Source organism: Cetorhinus maximus, unplaced genomic scaffold (assembly GCF_964194155.1).
Source record: "Cetorhinus maximus unplaced genomic scaffold, sCetMax3.hap1.1 HAP1_SCAFFOLD_752, whole genome shotgun sequence".
In the NCBI taxonomy this organism is placed as follows: Eukaryota; Metazoa; Chordata; class Chondrichthyes; order Lamniformes; family Cetorhinidae; genus Cetorhinus; species Cetorhinus maximus.
The window spans coordinates 149820-174755 of record NW_027596694.1 but is presented as its reverse complement, the minus strand read 5'-3'; the positions used below and the strand labels follow the sequence as shown (position 1 = coordinate 174755).

Sequence of the window (24936 nt, the reverse complement as noted above, 5' to 3'; positions counted from 1 at the left end):
GTCAGATCAAACTGCTAACCAATGGGAACAATCATCCTTAAAAGTACAGAGTCAAAAAGAATCAAAGTGAAGCCGCTAATATAATAAGAGAGTGAAATCTCAGAGTCACTCATTTCAAAACAGAGACAGTTTAGGCCGGAATTTTCAACAAAGGAGAATCAGGTTGTGGAATTAGGAACCAGGATAGGGCAGGCGAGGTCCCAAACCAAGAGAGAGCGAGAGGTGGAGCGGGACAAGCGCAGTGCCAGTGTCAGAGAGCAGGAGAAGTGGGAGAGGATTCAATGTAAAGGGGCAAGCGGACAACAGACCCGATCCTGACCTCTGCAGCAAAACAGACACAGGGGCTCCCCCCAGGACAGGTACAGCACGGGGTTAGATGCAGAGTAAAGCTCCCTCTACACTGTCCCCAACAAACACTCCCAGGACAGGTACAGCACGGGGTTAGATACAGAGTAAAGCTCCCTCTGCACTGTCCCCATCAAACACTCCCAGGACAGGTACAGCACGGGGTTAGATACAGAGTAAAGCTCCCTCTACACTGTGCCCATCAAACACTCCCAGGACAGGTACAGCACGGGGTTAGATACAGAGTAAAGCTCCCTCTACACCGTCCCCATCAAACACTCCCAGGACAGGTACAGCACGGGGTTAGATACAGAGTAAAGCTCCCTCTACACCGTCCCCATCAAACACTCCCAGGACAGGTACAGCACGGGGTTAGATACAGAGTAAAGCTCCCTCTACACCATCCCCATCAAACATTCCCAGGACAGGTACAGCACGGGGTTAGATACAGAGTAAAGCTCCCTCTACACCGTCCCCATCAAACACTCCCAGGACAGGTACAGCACGGGGTTAAATACAGAGTAAAGCTCCCTCTACACCATCCCCATCAAACACTCCCAGGACAGGTACAGCACGGGGTTAGATACAGAGTAAAGCTCCCTCTACACCGTCCCCATCAAACACTCCCAGGACAGGTACAGCACGGGGTTAGATACAGAGTAAAGCTCCCTCTACACTGTCCCCATCAAACACTCCCAGGACAGGTAAAGCACGGGGTTAGATACAGAGTAAAGCTCCCTCTACACCGTCCCCATCAGACTGTGGGTTTGGATGTCAGTAATGCCTCTCTGGCAGTCGGACACTCCTTCAGGACTGACCCACTGGCAGGCTGGTGTTTCCTCGGTACTGAACCACAGACAGGACAGGGCTCCCTCAGTATAACACTACGTGTTGGCCTGGGTTTTGTGTTCGAGTCTCCGGAGTGGAGCCTTGAATCCCCGGGTCTGAGTGGGCGATGTGAGTGGTGCCCTCTGAGCCGCTGCTGGTACCTGAACCTGAGGGTCACCTCCTACACCACACAGGGGGCCCCCTTCCATTCTACCCCCTGGCCAGATTGTTAAAATACCTTCTCATGGTCACTCTCTGGACTGTGGGCTCCACAGGCACCAAGACCAACCAGGCTTCTTACCCGTCAGTCATTCGCAATGGGCAGTTCCAGGCAGCCAGGGGGTTAGGGCCTGGGGGGCTACGGAACGGAGACAAAAGGGAGGGGAGAGCACAGTTTCGGATGCAGCGAAAAGATTCTTGGAGTCGATTCTTGATTCCAAATGTGCCCGTCACACGAAGGGAGCCACTTTTACACAGCGATGAAATGCCCACAGTTGTTCAGCCAATCACAACCATTTCCACTCACTTTCACCTTCCCTGTAATGCTGCACCCCCACCCCACCTCCACTCCCACCCCTAACACCCAACCCCAACCCTAACCCCCAACCCTAACCCTAACCCTAACCCCCAACCCCAACCCCAACCCCCAACCCCCAACCCCCAACCCCAAACCCCAACCCCCAACCCCAACCCTAACCCCCAACCCTAACCTCCACCCTAACCCCCAACCACAACCCCCAAACCCAACCCCCAACCCTAACCCCCACCCCACCCCCAACTCCAACCTTAACCCCCAACCTAACCCCCAACCCCTACCCTAACCCCCAGCCCCAACCCTAACCCCCAAACCCAACCCTAACCCCCAAACCCAACCCTAACCCCCAAACCCAACCCTAACCCCCAAACCCAACCCTAACCCCCAAACCCAACCCTAACCCCCAAACCCAACCCTAACCCCCAAACCCAACCCTAACCCCCAAACCCAACCCTAACCCCCAAACCCAACCCTAACCCCCAAACCCAACCCTAACCCCCAAACCCAACCCTAACCCCCAAACCCAACCCTAACCCCCAAACCCAACCCTAACCCCCAAACCCAACCCTAACCCCCAAACCCAACCCTAACCCCCAAACCCAACCCTAACCCCCAAACCCAACCCTAACCCCCACCCTAACCCCCAACCACAACCCCCAACCCTACCAAGAATCCACCAACTGGGTTTAAAGCAGGGGTAACTTTCCCTCAGACGATCATCGCTAATGGATTCTGTCTCTACAGGACGGTAGAATCCTGTAGTCTGGGGACTTTCAAAGCCCAGGATCCAATCCAGGCAGTGGATCCACAGCACGTTCCTCCTGAAATTCTGAGATAATCTCGAGCTCTACACCCCGGGCGGAATTCAAAGGCTCTGAACAAGCTTGGCAAGCTGCCTGCACTGACACAGTCCAAATGGCACCGAATAAGAGCTTGCGTTTCACAATCTCCTTCTACTGTCACTAAATGCCCCGAGGCATCTCACAGGGAGCATCAGACAAACATCAGACCCTGAGCCATGTCAGCAGATGTTCGGGCAGGTGACCAAAAGCTCAGTCAAAGAGGGAGGTTTTACGAAGCACCTTCAAAGCAGGAGAGAGGCGGAGAGGTTTAGGGAGGGAATTCCAGAGCTTAGGGCCCCCCAGGCAGCTGAAGGCACGGCCGCCAATGGTGGAGCGACGGGAATCGGGGGATGCTCAAGAGGCCGGAATTGGAGGAGAACAGAGACCTCGGAGGGTTGTAGGGGCTTGGAGGAGGTTACAGAGATAGGGAGGGTTGTAGGGGCTTGGAGGAGGTTACAGAGATAGGGAGGGTTGTAGGGGCTGGAGGAGGTTACAGAGATAGGGAGGGTTGTAGGGTCTGGAGGAGGTTACAGAGATAGGGAGGGTTGTAGGGACTGGAGGAGGTTACAGAGATTGTGTGGCGGGGGTTGGGTGTGCGAGACCATGGAGGGATTTGAAAACAAGGATGATAACTTTTAAAATTGAGGCCTTGCCAAGTGGGAGTCAATGTTGGTCAAGAAGCATGGGGTGTGGGGGTGCTGGGAGAATAGGGGTGCTGGGAGAATGGGACTTGGTGAGAGTTAGGATATGGAAAGCAGAGTTTTGGCTGATTTGAAGTTCACAGTGAGGGTGGTTAATAAACAATTCAGGAGCTGACCAAAGGATCCCAACGCTCAGCAAACGAACTTTGCCCTGGTCCAGCTCAGAAGTTACCAGGTGTGACCCAGATGGGTAATAGTCAAGAGGATAAAAACAAAAAGCTAAAAGCTACTGCGGATGCTGGAAATCCAAAACAAAAACAGAATTACCTGGAAAAACTCAGCAGGTCTGGCAGCATTGGCGGAGAAGAAATCAGTTAACGTTTCGAGTCTTCACGACCCTTTGGCAGATTAACTGATTTTTTCTCCACCGATGCTGCCAGACCTGCTGAGTTTTTCCAGGTAATTCTGTTTTTGTATAGTCAAGAGGAGTTGGCTCTTGCTGCAGAGACGTGCACAGTTCAGAATCCTCTGATCCCTCTGTGATATACAGTGCCCCCTCCCCAGATACCCCTGTACCCCCTGCTGCAGATACCCCTGTACTCCCTGCTCCAGATACCCCTGTACTCCCTGCTCCAGATACCCCTGTACTCCCTGCTCCATATACCCCTGTACTCCCTGCTCCAGATACCCCTGTACTCCCTGCTCCAGATACCCCTGTACTCCCTGCTCCAGATACCCCTGTACTCCCTGCTCCAGATACCCCTGTACTCCCTGCTCCAGATACCCCTGTACTCCCTGCTCCAGATACCCCTGTACTCCCTGCTCCAGATACCCCTGTACTCCCTGCTCCAGATACCCCTGTACTCCCTGCCCCCAGATACCCCCCTCCCCAGATACCCCTGTACTCCCTGCCCCCAGATACCCCCTCCCCAGATACCCCTGTACTCCCTGCCCCCAGATACCCCCTCCCCAGATACCCCTGTACTCCCTGCCCCCAGATACCCCCTCCCCAGGTACCTCTGTACTCCCTGCCCCCAGATACCCCCTCCCCAGATACCCCTGTACTCCCTGCTGCAGAAACCTTGTACTCCCTGCCCCCAGATACCCCCTCCCCAGATACTCCTGTACTCCCTGCTCCAGATACCCCCTCCCCCCCCAGCCCCTACTCCAACAGGGGATTGCCCCTTCCCCAAGCCCCTGCTTCCCATTACTCACCAGCCTGGATCAGATCAGACAAGTCATAGTTACTGGCTGCCCGGGGGAACTCTCGCAGTTTCCTGTTGCTCAGGTTGAGGATGCCGTTGTGAACCGCCTCCTCCAGCGCCTTCTCCACACTGCGGCTCAGATTGGCCACTGCCGAGCCCGAGGGCTGAGGCTCGTCTCCCGTGGCCATGGCGCCTTCCCTCTCCCTCTCCCTGTCCCTGTCCCTCTCCCTCTCCGGCGCTGGACTGACTCTGCCAGCGGGGGCGGGGGGGATACACTGTAACCAGCCGAGGATACACTGTCTCCGCTCGGGGATACTCTGTAACCAGCGCCGGGATCGCCCAGGAAAGCAGGGCGGGGCCCCACAGCCTGACGGACAGTCCTGCTGGCCAATCACAGCCCGGGCCCTGGAGCCAGCTCCGGCTCATTGGCTCCTGTTAGCCTATCAGAGCCCGGCTGGGCTGAGGGGGGCGGGGGCACCCAGGCACTGATTGACACCCGATGTCACCAATCAGTAAACAGATTGGCCAACACAGGAAGGTCCAGATAATGATTGACACAGATATGGACCTATCAGAATACAGAAATTTGCACACCTTGACCAATGGGAGGAGGAGCGCCAAATCGGTCAGGAAGGCGAGGTGGACCCCATCTAGCCAATCAGGAACATTGATAGACTAGTCACTTGGCCAATAGTGAAGGAGAGAAGCTCATTGGTCTTTAACCCAATCAGAGAGGGATATCCAAAAAGCGAAAGGTCCCAAATGCTGGAGTTGCCCCAGAGTAGAGAGAGGGAGGGAGTATGCTAATGAGGGAGACAGCCAATGAATGGAAAGGTGAATGAGGGTCTCAGCCAATGATGGCGAATGACTGAACCGCAAAGTTAGAGAGGCCCCTCATTGGCTCAACAGCCCAATGGCTTGGGCCAATGAAGAGAGGCAGCCTCCCTGGTACTTGGACCCTGGTGCCCAAGTGGTGCCAACTTGCCTTTGGGACTGGAATCCTCCACTCCTTCAGGGGGCAGAGTTAGTTCAGGTACGACACCGCCTCTCCCCCACTCAGAGGCTAGAAGAGGAGGGCGGACAGAGGAGCTTCCAATTTTGGGGGTTTTGATGAAGTGAATGGGGAAGTTCTGTTGGCTTGTGTGTTGGTACAACAACAACTCGCATTTGTATAGCACTTTTAAATAGCAAAATATTCCCAGGCACTTCGTAGGAGGCGATTATAAGATGGAATATAAGATGGAACCGACCGACTGTATCGAGCAGATATTGGGACAGTTGACCGGCCAATAGCTTGGTCAAAGAGGGAGGTTTTAAGGAGCATCTTTAAGGAAGGGAGAGAGGCGGAGAGGGTTAGGGAGGGAATTCCAGAGCTGAAGGCAAGTAGTTGGTTGAAGCGTGTGAGGCCAGAGTTAGAGCCCAGACATCTCGGATGATTGTGTGGCTGGAGGAGGTTTCAGAGATAGGGAGGGTTGTAGGGGCTGGAGGAGGTTACAGAGATAGGGAGGGTTGTAGGGGCTGAAGGAGGTTTCAGAGATAGGGAGGGTTGTAGGGGCTGGAGGATGTTACAGAGATAGGGAGGGTTGTAGGGGCTGGAGGAGGTTTCAGAGATAGGGAGGGTTGTAGGGGCTGGAGGAGGTTACAGAGTTAGGGAGGGTTATTGGGGCTGGAGGAGGTTTCAGAGATAGGGAGGGTTGTAGGGGCTGGAGGATGTTACAGAGATAGGGAGGGTTGTAGGGGCTGGAGGAGGTTTCAGAGATAGGGAGGGTTGTAGGGGCTGGAGGAGGTTACAGAGATTGGGAGGGTTGTAGGGACTGGAGTTGGTTACAGAGATAGGGAAGGGTGTAGGTCCTGGTGGAGGTCAAGAGGTTGGGAGGGGTGTAGGGGCTGGAGGACGTTACAGAGATAGGGAGGGTTGTAGGGGCTGGAGGAGGTTTCAGAGATAGTGATGGTTGTAAGGGCTGGCGGAGGTTTCAGAGATAGGGAGGGTTGTAGGGGCTGGAGGAGGTTTCAGAGATAGGGAGGGTTGTAGGGGCTGAAGGAGGTTTCAGAGATAGGGAGGATGAGGCTATTGAGATATTTGAAAAGATGGATAAGAATTTTAAATTGAGGTTTCACTTGATGGGGGTCAATGTGGGTCAGCAGGCAGAGGGGTGATGGGGAATGGGACTTGGTGTGAGGTAAGACACAGTCAGTAAAGGATTGGGGGAGCTGAAGATTGCAGATGTTGGAAGGTTGAAGATAAGCTAAAGGAGGGGTACATTGGGGCGATGCTATGGAAGTGGAAATGGGCGATCTGAGTGGTGAAGAGGGTATAGAGTCAGAAGCTCCTCTCAGGGTTAAGGAGAACTCCAAGGCTGTGAACAGTCTGGGTCGTTGTCTGAAAATTGTCCATTTAAGGTTAGAATGAATTTTTGGACATAGGGTTGTTTCAGGCTCGACATCCTAGCAGGAAATGGTCAAGCAGAATGTGTGGTGAGAGAAACGGGAAAGTATTTCTAGTTAAAACAGGTGATGTGTGACCACCATCTTTAATGACCTTTCCCTACCTTAATTCCGTTTCCTATTCTATCTTTATTCTGCTCCCTGCCCACCTGTGACTCTGTCCTCTACCCCACCCCTCCCCACAGCTCTGTCCCCACAGCCACCCTGCACTGCCCCCTGATCCCCTACCTCCCTCCCTTCTAACATCCCGCCCCCCCCAGACCCACATCCACATCTTGTGCTGCCTTGTCCTTTCTCCACCTACCCTCCTGGCTGTTACCCTCACCCCCTTGCCATCTGCACCCAGTGCCCTGCCTCGCTCACGCCCTCTATCCTTGTCCCTGTGTAACCCACGGCACTATCATATTCCACTCCTTTACCCCGAGTCCACAGCTACAGAACCAGGCCATTCGGCCCATCTGCTCCGTGCTGGTGTTTCTGCTCCACACCAGCCTCCTCCCACCCCCTCTCCGTCTCACCCCATCCCCATATCCTTCTATTCCTTTCTCTCTCACGTGTTTGTCCAGCTTCCCCTTAAATGTCTCTACACCATTCACCTCAACCACTCCCTGTGGTAGCGAGTTCCACATTCTCAAGTGAATTTTTTAGAGAACACCTTTTTATGGCCATACTAATGGCTTTGATTTTGCAGGTTTAAGCATCTTCTTTAAAAACTATAAGAAATAAGAAATAGGAGTAGGCCATTCAGCCCCTCTAGCCTACTCCTGCCATCCAATAAGATCAAGGCTGAACTGCCCCAGGCCTCAACTCCTCATAACCCTCGATTTCCCGATATTTCAAAAATCTATCTACCTCCTCTTTAAATACTTTCAGTGATCTAGCCTCCACAACTCTCTGAGGTAGAGAATTCCAGACATTCACTACCCTCTGAGAGAAGAAATTCCTTCTCATCTCAGTTTTAAATGAATGCCCCTTTATTCTGTAACTATGTCCCCTAGTTCGAGATTCCCCCACTAGTGGAAACATCTTCTCAACATCTACCCTGCCAAGCCCCCTCAGAATCTTGTATGTTTCAATAAGATCACCCCTCATTCTTCTAAACTCTAATGAATAAAGGCCTAACCTGTTTAGCTGTTCTTGATAAATCAACCCCTTCATCCCAGGAATCAGCCTAGTGAATGTCTTTAGAACTGCCTCCAATGCCAGTATATCCTTTCTTAAACACGGGGACCAGGACTGTACACAGTACTCCAGGTGCAGCCTCACCAACACCCTGTACAGCTGTAACAAGACTTCCCTATTTTTAAACTCCAACCCCCCTAGCAATACAGACCAAAATTCCATTTGCTTCTGAATGACTTGCTGCACCTGCATGCCAACTTTTTGTGTTTCATGCACAAGAACACCCAGATCCCTCTGCCTTTTCGTCTACCCTCTTGAACCCCTCCATAATCTTAAAACTTATCTTTCTGAGGCACTGTCAACTCAGCCCCTCTGGGTAATCTCTACCCCCTCCGCCCCCACCTCCCCCCACCCAATCCCCCCACCACCGAGGGCCCAGCCTCCACCCTGACCCCACTCCCCCTGCCCAGTCCGCTTCCCACCCGCCTCAATGCGGCTCTCGCCCCTCCTGAGTCCCAAATGCAGGTCAATTCCCATCCGATCCTGGTCCCTTTCTGGTCTCGTGCCGTTGCGCCCCGGACCTCTCAGCCCTGCAGCCCTCCCGCGCTCCCCCACCTCTCGAACTCCAGCTCTGGCACCACCCCCCCCCCAGTTTCTGCCCCCAGGCCAGTTTGGGGGGTGGGGGGGTGGGTGCTGCCTGGGACCCCAGCGGTGATGTCAAAATTCCAACTATGAGGTCACAATTGTCACTGTTATCTCCGGGGCGACCGCTGAGGGTGACATCAGCGCTGAGGGTAGATTAATGGGGGGAGCCGCTTGCAAACATTTTACACCACAAACAGCTGAAATAATGACATACGCATGGTTACCCCGGGGAAAACCGCAGATCACAATCAGTCCTTAGCAGGTGCAGCCTGAACAAAAATAGCTGCAGAGAGAGAGAGAGAAGGATAATGACCAGCAGAAGCAAACTTCAAAAATACTCCCGCTTAAGTAGAAATGAGAGGGCACCCAGTGTAAGTATCAGGCACATCGACCACTTAGAATATATTCTCCGGAAGCCTTGTAACCTCAGACGCGCTGGTTTGTCCCCCCGCCTCGGTAGCTGAGAGGGTAGGGATTTAACGGGGTTAAACTGGGCAAGATGGACCTGTGCTCCCGACATCTCTCCGGCTCCATTCAACTTGCTCCAGATCGAGTGGTGGGTGGGTCATTATTCCAGGTCTCGAATGCCCTCTCCAGGTGGGCACACCCGTGGCAGTGCTGCATTCTCACAGGAGCTGCCCATCGGACAAGGTGGTTCCTGGGTTGTCTGTTAAAGGTCCAGTTGAGGAAGGCCATTGGGCCCATCTGAAGTTCTCCTCTCCTCACAGTAGCGATTGTTTGTTAAATTATTCCAGGTGTTTTTTTTGCCTCTGTTCTAGAGACCCCATGGCACTATTGCAGGGATTTTGCTCCTGATGTTCTGGCCAACACTCCTCCTAAATCCAAGAGAACCAAATAGTCCCAATGGGTAATTATTTCGCCCCGTGTCACTGCATTTGCTGCTTTAACATGTACAACGTTCCAAAGCAGTTCATTCCACAGCCTGTGCTATATCCTGCCTGTCATCTACAACACAGTTAAATGGGTGGGTGGAGTGGACAAGGGCTGTGGGTAGAGTGGACAGGGGCTGCGGGTGGAGTGGACAGGGGCTGCGGGTGGAGTGGACAGGGGCAGAGTGGACAGGGTCTGCGGGTAGAGTGGACAGGGGCTGCGGGTGGAGTGGACAGGGTCTGTGGGTAGAGTGGACAGGGTCTGCGGGTAGAGTGGACAGGGGCTGTGGGTGGAGTGGACTGGGGCTGTGGGTGGAGTGGACAGGGGCTGTGGGTAGAGTGGACAGGGACTATGGGTAGAGTGGACAGGGTCTGTGGGTAGAGTGGACAGGGTCTGCGGGTGGAGTGGACAGGGGCTGCGGGTAGAGTGGACAGGGGCTGTGGGTGAAGTGGACAGGGACTGTGGGTAGAGTGGACAGGGACTGTGGGTAGAGTGGACAGGGTCTGTGGGTAGAGTGGACAGGGGCTGCGGGTAGAGTGGACAGGGGCTGCGGGTAGAGTGGACAGGGACTGTGGGTAGAGTGGACAGGGTCTGTGGGTAGAGTGGACAGGGTCCGTGGGTAGAGTGGACAGGGACTGTGGGTGGAGTGGACAGGGACTGTGGGTAGAGTGGACAGGGGCTGCGGGTAGAGTGGACAGGGTCTGTGGGTAGAGTGGACAGGGACTGTGGGTAGAGTGGACAGGGACTGTGGGTAGAGTGGACAGGGGCAGAGTGGACAGGGTCCGTGGGTAGAGTGGACAGGGTCCGTGGGTAGAGTGGACAGGGTCCGTGGGTAGAGTGGACAGGGTCTGTGGGTAGAGTGGACAGGGTCTGCGGGTAGAGTGGACAGGGGCTGCGGGTAGAGTGGACAGGGGCTGCGGGTAGAGTGGACAGGGTCCGTGGGTAGAGTGGACAGGGTCTGCGGGTAGAGTGGACAGGGTCTGTGGGTAGAGTGGACAGGGTCTGCGGGTAGAGTGGACAGGGTCTGCGGGTGGAGTGGACAGGGTCTGCGGGTAGAGTGGACAGGGTCTGTGGGTAGAGTGGACAGGGGCTGCGGGTAGAGTGGACAGGGTCTGCGGGTAGAGTGGACAGGGGCTGCGGGTAGAGTGGACAGGGTCCGTGGGTAGAGTGGACAGGGTCTGCGGGTAGAGAGGACAGGGTCTGCGGGTAGAGTGGACAGGGTCTGCGGGTAGAGTGGACAGGGTCTGTGGGTAGAGTGGACAGGGGCTGTGGGTAGAGTGGACAGGGGCTGCGGGTAGATAGGACAGGGTCTGTGGGTAGAGTGGACAGGGGCTGCGGGTAGAGTGGACAGGGTCTGCGGGTAGAGTGGACAGGGACTGTGGGTAGAGTGGACAGGGTCCGTGGGTAGAGTGGACAGGGGCTGCGGGTAGAGAGGACAGGGTCTGCAGGTAGAGTGGACAGGGGCTGCGGGTAGAGTGGACAGGGGCTGCGGGTAGAGTGGACAGGGGCTGCGGGTAGAGTGGACACGGTCTGGGGGTGGAGTGGACGGGGTCTGGGGTGGAGTGGACGGGGTCTGGGGGTGGAGTGGACGGGGTCTGGGGGTGGAGTGGATGGGGTCTGCGGGGGTGGAGTGGACGGGGTCTGGGGCTGGAGTGGACAGGGACTGGGGATGGAGTGGAGGGGGTCTGGGGGTGGAGTGGAAGGGGTCTGGGGGGTGGAGTGGATGGGGTCTGGGGGGGGTAGAGTGGACGGGGTCTGGGGGTGGAGTGGACGGGGTCTGGGGCTGGAGTGGATGGGGTCTGCGGGGGTGGAGTGGACGGGGTCTGGGGCTGGAGTGGACGGGGTCTGGGGGTGGAGTGGAGGGGGTCTGGGGGTGGAGTGGAGGGGGTCTGGGGGGTGGAGTGGATGGGGTCTGGGGGCGGTAGAGTGGACAGGGGCTGTGGGTAGAGTGGACAGGGGCTGCGGGTAGAGTGGACAGGGGCTGCGGGTAGAGTGGACACGGTCTGTGGGTAGAGTGGACGGGGTCTGGGGTGGAGTGGACGGGGTCTAGGGGTGGAGTGGACGGGGTCTGGGGGTGGAGTGGATGGGGTCTGCGGGGGTGGAGTGGACGGGGTCTGGGGCTGGAGTGGACGGGGTCTGGGGGTGGAGTGGACGGGGTCTGGGGCTGGAGTGGACAGGGACTGGGGATGGAGTGGAGGGGGTCTGGGGGTGGAGTGGAGGGGGTCTGGGGGGTGGAGTGGATGGGGTCTGGGGGGGGTGGAGTGGACGGGGTCTGGGGGTGGAGTGGACGGGGTCTGGGGGTGGAGTGGATGGGGTCTGGGGGTGGAGTGGACGGGGTCTGGGGGTGGAGTGGACGGGGGCTGGGGGTGGAGTGGTCAGAGACTGTGGGTGGAGTGGATGGTGTCTGGGGGGTGGAGTGGATGGGGTCTGGGGGTGGAGTGGACGGGGTCTGGGGGTGGAGTGGACGGGGTCTGGGGGGTGGAGTGGACGGGGTCTGGGGGGGTGGAGTGGACGGGGTCTGGGGGGGGGTGGAGTGGACGGGGTCTGGGGGTGGAGTGGACGGGGTCTGGGGGGGGTGGAGTGGACGGGGTCTGGGGGGGGGTGGAGTGGACGGGGTCTGGGGGTGGAGTGGACGGGGTCTGGGGGGGGTGGAGTGGACGGGGTCTGGGGGGTGGAGTGGACGGGGTCTGGGGGTGGAGTGGTCAGAGACTGTGGGTGGAGTGGATGGTGTCTGGGGGGTGGAGTGGACGGGGGCTGGGGGTGGAGTGGTCAGAGACTGTGGGTGGAGTGGATGGTGTCTGGGGGGTGGAGTGGATGGGGTCTGGGGGTGGAGTGGACGGGGTCTGGGGGTGGAGTGGACGGGGTCTGGGGGGTGGAGTGGACGGGGTCTGGGGGGGTGGAGTGAACGGGGTCTGGGGGGGTGGAGTGGACGGAGACTGGGGGTGGAGGTTAGATAGAAATTTCTCCTGTCCTCTGCTCTGGGAAGGGGAGTGAAGCAGAGAAGCCTAAAACTCGCTTCCCCTTGTCTTTGTAAACAGGTGAAGAGGAGACGGATTACATTCTCCCGGCTGGATGGACAATGTGACCTTGGTGGAGGATTTAGCATCAAAAAGGACAGAACAGGTCCGTTCTCCATCCTGTCCATCCCTCCCGAGTTAGTGAGTATCCAGTGTAGTACATGGAGGAGAATGCACCACCTTCATCCAAAGGATGAACACAAAATTCCACAAGCATCTAAAACTTGTAAGACACAGTTATCATACAGTTATCATACAGTTATCATACAGTTATCATACAGCTTCCTTAGAGCAAATTCCTGTTAATGTTAATCACTGTGTGCTTATAGTCTCCTGGGCTCTGTTCTGGATCTATGCTCTGTGTTGTGTTCCGTGTTGCATATATTCTCTGCTACCATGAGTTTACTCTCTCTAGACTGTGCTCCTTTCTAGCTGTGTTCTGTACACTACGTGACCTTGTCTCAGGCCAACTTTTAACCTGAGCTGTGATATTAGTATCTTTCCCTCAGGGAGTTAGTTCAGCTGTGGTGCAGTGGGTAGTGCTCTTCCCTGAGAGTCAGCTGGTTATGGGTAAGAGGTGTCAGCTGTGGCTCAGTTCATAGCACCCTCGCCTTTGAATCAGAAGGTTGTGGGTTCATGTCCCACTCCCGAAAAAAAACCAAGAACTGTGAATGTACTCGAAAGAGTTACATGCGATCTGTTGATAACTCGAAAGAGTTACAGAAACATGAGGCCACAATCTAGATTTCCACTGCAATACAGCCATTGGGTGTTGTTGGAGATGCTGTATTTCAGTTGACCAATGAGGTGTCTACCCTTTTAATTGGAAATTTAAAAATCCTACTGTGTAGTTTCAAAGTGGAGTGGAGTGTGTCTAAACCAATGTCACTAACACAGCTTATCAAATCATTATATCGCAGAATCACAGTGCAGAAGAGGCCCTTCGGCCCATCGAGTCTGTACTGACACATGAGAAACACCTGACCTACCTCCCTAATCCCATTTACCAGCACTTGGCCCATAGCCGTGAATGTTATGACGTGCCAAGTGCTCATCCAGGTACTTTTTAAAGGATGTGAGGCAACCCGCCTCCACCACCCTCCCAGGCAGCGCATTCCAGACCGTCACCATCCCCTGGGTAAGAAAGTTTTTCCTCACATCCCCCCTAAACCTCCTGCCCCTCACCTTGAACTTATGTCCCCTCGTGACTGACCCTTGAAGTAAGGGGAACAGCTGCTCCCTATCCACCCTGTCCATGCCCCTCATAATCTTGTACACCTCGATCAGGTCGCCCCTCAGTCTTCTCTGCTCCAACAAAAACAACCCAAGTCTATCCAACCTCTCTTCATAACTTAAATGTTTCATCCCAGGCAACATCCTGGTGAATCTCCTCTGCACCCCCTCCAGTGCAATCACATCCTTCCTATAATGTGGCGACCAGAACTGCACATAGTACTCCAGCTGTGGCCTCATCAAGGTTCTTTACAACTCCAACATGACCTCCCTACTTTTGTAATCTATGCCACAATTGATAAAGGCAAGTGTCCCATATGCCTTTTTCACCACCCCACTAACATGCCCCTCTGCCTTCAGAAATCTATGGACACACACACCAAGGTCTCTTTGTTCCTCAGAACTTCCTAGTGTCATGCCGTTCATTGAATACTTCCTTGTCAAATTACTCCTTCCAAAGTGTATCACCTCACACTTTTCAGGGCTAAATTCCATCTGCCACTTATCTGCCCATTTGACCGTCCCATCTATATCTTCCTGTAGCCCAAGATACTCAACCTCACTGTTAACCACCCGGCCAATCTTTGTGTCATCCGCATATCATTGCTGTTGGTTGGAGCTTGCTATGTGGAATTGACTGTTGTGTCAGTGACTACATATCAAAAGTGTTTAATTGCCTGTAAACTTGGGGATGTTATGAAAGGTGCTAAATGCAAGTCTTTCTCTCTTTCTTTTTATAGATTTTCTACCAATCTGACCAGTTTCTCAGGAACCCCAAACATCCTGAAGACAGGCCTTACCCTTTCACCCCCTCCTGGTCACAGGCCTGATTCAAATCAATGAAGTTGTTGTAACGATGGAAGTGGTGTTCTATATGTTTCTCTGAAACCTACCTCATGACAAAAACTTGATCGATTGCAAACTATCCCATGAAAAGCCAGCTTCAACTCCAACCCATTTCTCCCCACCTGTATTTCTTTATTAATATCTTGGCAAATACTTACCTGCATATAGTACTGTGTACCACTCAGTACAATGTCCTGTTCTGGATTGACTCCCTCCAGTTTCCTGTTCTGGATCGACTCTCTCCTGTATCCTGTTCTAGAATGACACTCTCCTGTTCTTGATCGACTCCCTCCTGTCTCCTGTCCTGGATCGACTCCCTCCTGTCTCCTGTTCTTGATCGACTCCCTCCTGTCTCCTGTTCTTGATCAGTTCCCTCCTGTCTCCTGTTCTTGATCAGCTCCCTCCTGTCTCCTGTCCTGGATCGACCTTCTCCAACCACCTGTTCAGAAATGATTCTATCCCACTTCCTGTTTTGGACACTCTCTCCCATATCCCCTGTTCTGGATTGACTGTCTCCCATCCCCTGTTCTGGATTGACTCACTCTCATCTCCTGTTCTGGATTGGCTCCCTCTTACCTCCTGTTCTTGATCCTCTCTCCCCCACAGCCTGTTCTGAATCCTCTCTCTCCCCCCTGCATCCTGTTCTGGAATGACCCTTTCATGCCTTCTATTCTGGAGTGACTCTCTCCCACCTCCTGTTCTGGATCCTCTCTCTCCCGCCTCCTGTTCTGGATTGACTCTTTCCCATCTCCTGTTCTGGATCAAATCCCTCCCCGCCTCTTGTTCTGGATTGACCCATTCCAGCCTCTGACCATGTATTGTTCTGGAATGACCCTCTTCCACCTCCTTTTCTGGAATGACTCTCTCCCCATCTCCTTTTCTGGATCATCTCTCTCCCATCTCCTGTTCTGGATTGACCCTCTTCCATCTCCTGTTTTTTTTTTACTAACCTCTCCTGTCTCCTGTTCTTGAATGAATCTCTCCTGTCTCCTGTTTTTGAATGATTCTATCCTGACTCCTGTTCTGGGATGACTCTCTCCCATCTCCTGCTCTGTTTCGACTCTCTCCCATCTCCTGTTCTGGATTGACTCTCTCCCAATCCCTGTTCTGGATTGACTCTCTCCCAATCCCTGTTCTGGATTGACTCTTTCCCATCTCCTGTTCTGGATTGACTCTCGCCCATCTCCTGCTCTGTATCGACTCTCTCCCATCTCCTGTTCTGGATTGACTCCCTCCCCTCCCCTGTTTTTGAATGACTCTCTCCGGCCTCCTGTTCTGGACCAACTCTTTCCCATCTCCTGTTCTCGATTGCCTCTCATCTCCTGTTCTGGATCAACTCTCTCCGTTCTCCTATTTGTGAATGACTCTCTCCTTTATCCTGTTCTGGATCGACTCTCTCCTTTATCCTGTTCTGGAATGACTTGTTGCCTTCTTCTGTCCTGGATCGACTCTCTCCCATCTCCTGTTCTGGATCAACTCTCTTCCATCTCCTGTTCTGGATTGACTATCTCCCATCTCCTGTTCTGGATTGATTACCATCTCCTGTTCTGGATTGACTCTCTCCCATCTCCTGTTCTGGATTGACTCTCTCCCATCTCCTGTTCTGGATTGACTCTCTCCTATCTCCTGTTCTGGACTGACTCTCTCCCATCTCCCTGTTCTGGATTGATTCTCTCCCACTCTCTGTTCTGGATTGACTCTCTCCCACTCTCTGTTCTGGATTGACGTTCTCCCATCTCCTGTTCTGGATTGACTCTCTCCCATCTCCTGTTCTGAAGTGACTCTCTCCCATCTCCTGTTCTGAAGTGACTCTCTCCCATCTCCTGTTCTGAAGTGACTCTCTCCCATCTCCTGTTCTGAAGTGACTCTCTCCCACTCCCTGTTCTGGAGTGACTCTGCCCCCACTCCCTGTTCTGGAGTGACTCTGCCCCCACTCCCTGTTCTGGATTGACTCTCCCCTCCCCTGTTTGTGAATGACTCTCTCCGGCCTCCTGTCCTGGCGTGTCTCTCTCCATTTTGGCAGTTTAGACCTTGAACCCTGTTCTGCCATTCATTGATATGATGGTTGATCTATAACCTAATTCCATCAACCTGCCTTTGCCCCATCTCCCTCCGATACTTGGCTCATAAAAATATTTCAATCTCAGAACTAAAATTAATAATTGATCTGGAAGAGAGTGCCAAACTAATACCACCCTTTGTATGTGGAAGTGTTTCCTAATCTCACTCCCGAAAGGTCTGGTTCGAAGTTTAAGACTCTGACCCCTAGTCCTAGCCACAGCAGAAATACCTCCTCTATATTTAACCTACTTGTTCCCATTATATTTCTTGAAAACTTTGATCAAGTTACCCATTAAAGTTCTAAATTCCAGGGAATACAAATCTAGTTTGTGTAATCTTTTCTCACATTTGAAGTCCAATGCTATCATTCAAGTAGACCATAAGACCATAAGACATAGGAGCAGAAATTAGGCCATTCGGCCCATCGAGTCTGCTCCATCATTCAATCATGGCTGATAAGTTTCTCAACCCCATTCTCCCGCCTTCTCCCCGTAACCTTTGATCCCCTTACCAATCAAGAACCTATCTATCTCGGTCTTAAATACACTCAATGACCTGGCCTCCACAGCCTTCTGTGGCAATGAATTCCATAGATTCACCACTCTCTGGCTAAAGAAGTTTCTCCTCATCTCTGTTCTAAAAGGACTTCCCTTTACTCTGAGGCTGTGCCCTCGGGTCCTAGTCTCTCCTACTAATGGAAACATCTTCCCCACGTCCAATCTATCCAGGCCTTTCAGTATTCTGTAAGTTTCAATCAGATCCCCCCTCATCCTTCTAAATTCCATCGAGTATAGACCCAGAGTCCTCAAACGTTTCTCATATGTTAAGCCTTTCATTCCTGGGATCATTCTCGTGAACCTCCTCTGGACCCTCTCCAGGGCCAGCACATCCTTCCTGAGATACGGGGCTCAAAATTGCTCACAATATTCTAAATATGGTCTGACCAGAGCCTTATAAAGCCTCAGCAGCACATCCCTGCTTTTATATTCTAGTCCTCTCGAAATAAATGCCAACATTGCATTTGCCTTCCTAACTACCGACTCAACCTGCAAGTTAACCTTAAGAGAGTCTTGGACTAGGATACCCAAGTCCCTTTGCACTCCAGATTTCTGAATTCTCTCCCTATTTAGAAAATAGTCTATGCCTCTATTCTTCCTACCAAAGTGCATGACCTCACACTTGCCCACGTTGTATTCCATCTGCCACTTCTTTGCCGATTCTCCGAACCTGTCCAAATCCTTCTGCAGCCTCCCCGCCTCCTCAATACTACCTGTCCCCCCACCTATCTTTGTATCATCTGCAAACTTAGCCAGGATGCCCTCAGTTCCTTCATCTAGATCATTAACGTATAAAGTGAAAAGTTGTGGTCCCAACACTGACCCCTGCGGATCTCCATTAGTCACCGGCCACCATCCTGAGAAGGACCCCCTTATCCCCACTCTCTGCCTCCTGCCAGACAGCCAATCTTCTGTCCATGCTAGTACCTTGCCTCTAACACCATGGGCTCTTATCTTACTGAGCAGCCTCCTGTGCAGCACCTTGTCAAAGGCCTTCTGGAAGTCCAAGTAGATAACATCCATTGGCTCTCCTTTGTCTAACCTACTCATTACTTCCTCAAAGAATTCTAACAGATTTGTCAGGCATGACCTCCCCTTGATGAAACCATGCTGACTTTGCCCTATTTTACCATGCACTTCCAAATATTCTGAAATCTCATCCTTAATAATAGACTCTAAAATCTAACCAACGACCGAGGTCAGGCTAATCGGCCTGTAATTTCCCGTCTTTTGCCTCACTCCCTTCTTAATCAGGGGGGTTACATTAGCGATTTTCCAGTCCTCTGGGACCCTCCCTGACTTGAGTGATTCCCGAAAGATCACCACTAACACCTCCACTATCTCTTCAGCTATCTCCTTCAGAACTCTGGGGTGTAATCCATCTGGTCCAGGTGATTTATCCACCTTCAGACCTTTCAGTTTTCCTAGCACCTTCTCCTTGATAATGGCCACCATACTCACCTCTGCCCCCCGACTCTCTTGAACTTTGGGGATGTCACTTGTGTCTTCCACTGTGAAGACTGACGCAAAGTACCTATTCAGTTCCTCCGCCATTTCTTTGTTCCTCACTACTACTTCTCCAGCGTCATTTTCCAGCAGCCCAATGTCCACTTTTGCCTCTCTCTTATCCTTTATATATCTAAAAAAAACTCTTGCAATCTTCTTTTATATTACTGGCTAGTTTACCCTCATATTTAACCTTCTCCCTCCTTATTTCTTTTTTAGTTGTCCTCTGTTGGTCTTTGTAGGCTTCCCAATCCCTTGGTTTCCCACTGCTCTTTGCCGCATTGTATGCTTTCTCTTTAGCTTTTATGCTGTCCCTGACTTCCCAAGTCAGCAATGGTTGCCTCGTCCTCCCTTTAGTATGCTTCTTCTTCCTCGGGATGAATTTTTGCTGTGTCCCCCAAATTACTCCCAGAAACTCCTGCCATTGCTGTTCCACTGTCTTTCCTGCTAGGCTCATCTCCCAGTCAATTCTGGCCAGCTCCTCCCTCATGCCTCTGTAGTTGCCTTTATTCAACTGTAATATCTGATTCCAGCTTTTTCCTCTCAAATTGCAGGGTAAATTCTATCATATTATGGTCACTTCCTCCTAAGGGTTCCTTCACCTTAAGCTCCCTTATCAAATCTACCTCATTACACATCACTAAATCTAGAATTGCCTGTACCCTAGTGGGCTCCACCACAAGCTGCTCCAAAAAGCCATCTCGTAGACATTCCACAAATTCCTTTTCTTGGGATCCACTACCAACCTGATTTTCCCAGTCTACCTGCATATTGAAAACCCCCATTATCACTGTAACCTTGCCTTTCTTACACACCTTTTCTATCTCCAGGTGTATCTTGTGCCCCACATCCTGACTACTGTTCGGAGGCCTGTACATAACTCCCATTATGGTTTTTTTACCTTTGCGGTTCCTCAACTCTACCCACACAGATTCTACATCATCTGACCCTACGTCATTTCTTGCTATCGATTTAATTTCATTTCTTACTAACAAAGCAACTCCACCCCCTCTGCCAACCTGCCTATCTTTTCGATAGGATGTATATCCTTGGATATACAGTAAATCCACACTGCGCTCCCATTCTGATCTATTTGGACCTACTCTCTTGTTATATTATGTTCTGGGTATAATCTGAACTGGGTTATAATTGAGATTAATTCTCTATTGTATTCTATTCTGTGTATATTCTTTACTGTGTTCTGTTCTGGGTATATTCTGTTTTGAGTTCTATTTTGATGTTTCCAGTGCCAAGTTCCACTCTGAGTAGATTCAATACTGTTTTTAAAACCTATGCATATTCTTTAACTGATTTTATTCTAGACGTGCTAAGCCCACTCCCAGCCCCAGACTGCATTCTCCGTGTATCCTGCACTATGTTCTATTCTGGATGTAATTTATACTGAGCTCCATGCAATGAATATTCTCTGTTCTGTTATATTGCTGGGTGTGTTATATATAATGATCTGTTAACCCTGGGTGTGTCACATTTAATGCTTTGTTAATTAAGAGTGTGGACTATTTAATGATTGGTGAATTCTGGGTGTGGAATATTTAATGATTTGTTAATCCTGGGTGTAAGATTTTAATTGATTTATAAATCTTGGGAGTGACACCAGTAGAATTTAGTCGCAGTGAGAAGAACTCTCTCTTCTCAGACAGAAGATTGTCCGTTGGAGCCCTACTCAACCGATCTGAACTCCTAGATCTGAACTCCTAGTTTGGGCTAACATCCAGGGTACAATACTGAGGGAGTGCCGCACTGTCAGAGGGTCAGTACTGAGGGAGTGCCGCACTGTCAGAGGGTCAGTACTGAGGGAGTGCCGCACTGTTGGAGGGTCAGTACTGAGGGAGTGCCGCACTGTCGGAGGGTCAGTACTGAGGGAGTGCTGCACTGTCAGAGGGTCAGTACTGAGGGAGTGCCGCACTGTCGGAGGGTCAGTACTGAGGGAGTGCCGCACTGTCAGAGGGTCAGTACTGACGAAGCACTACACTGTCGGAGGGTCAGTACTGAGGGAGCGCCAAACTGTCGGAGGGTCAGTACTGAGGAAGTGCTGCGCTGTCGCAGGGTCAGTTCTGATGAAGCATTATATTGTCAGAGGGTCAGTACTGAGGGAGTGCCCTGCTGTCAGAGGGTCAGTACCGAAGCAGTGCCGCACTGTCAGAGGTTCAGTATTGAGGGGGCACCGCACTGTCGGAGGGCTAGTACTGAGGGAGGGCTGTGCTGTTGGAGGGTCAGTATTGAGGGAGCGCCGCACTGTCAGAGGGTCAGTATTGAGGGAGTGCCGCACTGTCAAAGGGTCAGTATTGAGGGAGTGCCACTGTCAGAGGGTCAGTATTGAGGGGGCGCCGCACTGTCAGAGGGTCAGTACTGAGGGAGTGCTGCACTGTCAGAGGGTCGGTATTGAGGGGGCACCGCACTGTCAGAGGGTCAGTACTGAGGCAGTGCCGCACTGTCGGAGAGTCAGTACTGAGGGAGTGCCGCACTGTCGGAGGGTCAGTACTGAGTGAGTGCCGCACTGTCGGAGGGTCAGTACTGAGGGAGTGCCGCACTGTCGGAGGGTCAGTACTGAGGGAGTGCCGCACTGTTGGAGGGTCAGTACTGAGGGAGTGCTGCACTGTCGGAGGGTCAGTACTGAGGGAGTGCCGCACTGTTGGAGGGTCAGTACTGAGGGAGTGCTGCACTGTCGGAGGGTCAGTACTGAGGGAATGCTGCACTGTCAGAGGGTCAGTATTGAGGGAGTGCCGCACTGTCAGAGGGTCAATACTGAGGGAGGGCTGTGCTGTTGGAGCGTCAGTACTGAGGGTGCACCTCACTTGAAGGATCAGTACTGTGGCAGTGCTGCACTGTTGGAGGTGCTGCCCCTCAGATGAGACATTAAACCAAGCCTTCGTCTGCCCTCTTGTGAAACTAGAACAGATCCCAATCATCCCATCTTTGTGATACATTCTCAGTTGACTGGAGTGTTTGCCAATGTTGCAATGGTCACTGGCCCCTACAGTGGTCACTAGCCCCTACACTGGTCACTAGCCCCTACACTGGTCACTAGCCCCTACACTGGTCACTAACCCCCACAGTGGTCACTAGCCCCTACACTGGTCACTAGCCCTTACACTGGTCACTAACCCCCACAGTGGTCACTAACCCCCACAGTGGTTACTAGCCCCTATGATGGTCAATAGCCCCTACAATGGTCACTAACATCTACAGTGGTCACTAACCCCCACAGTGGTCACTAGCCCCAACACTGGTTACTAACCCCTACACTGGTCACTAACCCCCACAGTGGTCACTAGCCCCTACACTGGTCACTAGCCCCTACACTGGTCACTAGCCCCTACACTGGTCACTAACCCCCACAGTGGTCACTAGCCCCTACACTGGTCACTAGCCCCTACACTGGTCACTAGCCCCTACACTGGTCACTAACCCCCACAGTGGTCACTAGCCCCTACACTGGTCACTAGCCCCTACACTGGTCACTAACCTGCACAGTGGTTACTAGCCCCTATGATGGTCAATAGCCCCTACAATGGTCACTAACATCTACAGTGGTCACTAACCCCCCACAGTGGTCACTAGAATCTACAGTGGTCACTGGCCTTTATGATGATCACTAGCCCCTACACCGGTCACTAGCCCCTACAGTGGTCACTAGCCCCTACACCGCTCACTAGCCCCTGAGATGGTCACCAGCCCGTAAGATGGTCACTAGCTCCTACAGTGGTCACTAGCCACCACAGTGGTCATTAACCCCAATAGGGATCACTAGAACCTACAGTAGTCATTAGCCCCTTCGATGGTCACTAGCACCTATAGTGGCCACTAGCCCCTGAGATGGTCACTAGCCCCTATGATGGTCACTAGCTCCTACAGTGGTCACTATTCCCCTCAGTGGTCACTAACCCCCACTGTGGTCACTAGCCCCTATGATGGTCACTAGCACCTACAGTGGTCACTAGCCCCTGCGATTGTCACTAGCCCCAACAGTGGTCACTAGCCCCAACAGTGGTCACTAACCCCCACTGTGGTCACTAGCCCCTATGATGGTCACTAGCACCTACAGTGGTCACTAGCCCCTGCGATTGTCACTAGCCCCAACAGTGGTCACTAGCCCCAACAGTGGTCACTAGCACCTACACTGGTCACTAGTCCCTACCTTGGTAACTAGGTGCCATGATGGTCACTAGCCCCCACAGTAGTCACTAGCACCTACACTGGTCACTAGCCCCTACACTGGTCACTAACCCCCACAGTGGTCACTAGCCCCTACACTGGTCACTAGCCCCTACACTGGTCAATAGCCCCTACAATGGTCACTAACATCTACAGTGGTCACTAACCCCCACAGTGATCACTAGAATCTACAGTGGTCACTGGCCTCTAAGATGGTCACTAGCCCCTACACCGGTCACTAGCACCTACAGTGGTCACTAGCCCCTACACCGCTCACTAGGGCCTACGATGGTCACCAGCTCCTACAGTGGTCACTAGCACCTACAGTGGCCACTAGCCCCTGAGATGGTCACTAGCCCCTATGATGGTCACTAGCTCCTACAGTGGTCACTATTCCCCACAGTGGTCACTAACCCCCACTGTGGTCACTAGCCCCTATGATGGTCACTAGCACCTACAGTGGTCACTAGCCCCAACAGTGGTCACTAGCACCTACACTGGTCACTAGTCCCTACACTGGTCACTAGGTGCCATGATGGTCACTAGCCCCCACAGTAGTCACTAACACCTACGCTGGTCACGGGCCCCAACACTGGTCACTTGCATGTACGATTGACACCAGCCCCTACAGTGGTCACTGGCCCCTACGATGGTCACCAGCAACTACACTGGTCACTAGCACCTACAGTGGTCACTCTTCCCCACAGTGGTCAATAGCACCTATGATGGTCACGAGCCCCTGCACTGGTCACTAGCAACTAACACTGGTCACTAGCACCTACGTTGGTCACTAGCCCCAACAGTGGTCACTAGCACTGACAGTGGTCACTAGCACCTACGATGGTCACTAGCCTCCACAGTGGTCACTAGCACCTACAGTGGTTACTGGCCCCTACAGTGGTCACTGGCCCCTACAGTGGTCACTAGCACATACACTGGGCACTAGCATCTACAGTGGTCACTCACACCTATGATGGTCACTAGCCCCCACAGTGGTCACTAGCCCCTACACTGGTCACTAGGACCTATGATGGTCACCAGCCACTACACTGGTCACTAGCCCCTGTGATGGTCACTAGCCCTTATGATGGTCACTAGCACCTATGATGGTCACCAGCACGTACACTGGTCACTAGCCCCTGCAATGGTCACTAGCCCCCATAGTGGTCACTAGCACCTACACTGGTCACTAGCACCTACGATGGTCATTGGCCCCTACACTGGTCACTAGCACCTACGATGGTCACTGGCCCCTACACTGGTCACTAGCCCCAACAGTGGTCATTGGCCCCTACACTGGTCACTAGCACCTATGATGGTCACTAGCCCCCACAGTGGTCACTAGCCCCTACATTGGTCACTAGCACCTATAATGGTCACTGGACCCTACACTGGTTACTAGCCCCAACAGTGGTCATTAGCCCAAACAGTGGTCACTAGCACCTACACTGGGCACTAGCACCTGCAGTGGTCACTAGCACCTATGATGGTCATCAGCCACTACACTGGTCACTAGCCCCTACGATGGTCACTAGCCCCTACGATGGTCACCAGCACCTATGATGGTCACCAGCACCTACACTGGTCACTAGCCCCTGTGATGGTCACTTGCCCTTACGATGGTCACTAATACCTATGATGGTCACTAGCCGCTACAGTGGTCAATAGCACCTACATTGGTCACTAGCACCTACAATGGGCACTAGCACCTGCAGTGGTCACTAGCACCTATGATGGTCATCAGCCACTACACTGGTCACTAGCCCCTACGATGGTCACTAGCCCCTACGATGGTCACCAGCACCTATGATGGTCACCAGCACCTACACTGGTCACTAGCCCCTGTGATGGTCACTTGCCCTTACGATGGTCACTAATACCTATGATGGTCACTAGCCGCTACAGTGGTCAATAGCACCTACATTGGTCACTAGCACCTACAATGGTCACTAGCCCCTGTGATGGTCCCTAGCCCCAACAGTGGTCACTAGCACCTACGATGGTCACCAGCACCTACAATGGTCACCAGCACCTACAGCGG

At 52.7% G+C, this 24936-nt stretch overlaps 1 protein-coding gene across 1 annotated transcript in view; it reads left to right on the top strand.

Moving 5' to 3' along the window:
* Positions 1-5309: 5309 nt before the first annotated feature.
* Positions 5310-24936, top strand: part of LOC144674687 (F-box only protein 24-like) — a 41275-nt gene continuing 21648 nt past the window's right edge. Inside the window, exons 1-2 of the mRNA XM_078535927.1 lie at positions 5310-5429; positions 12538-12657. Of these exons, the coding sequence (XP_078392053.1) occupies positions 5310-5429; positions 12538-12657 (240 nt within the window). The remainder of the gene's footprint in view (positions 5430-12537; positions 12658-24936) is intronic.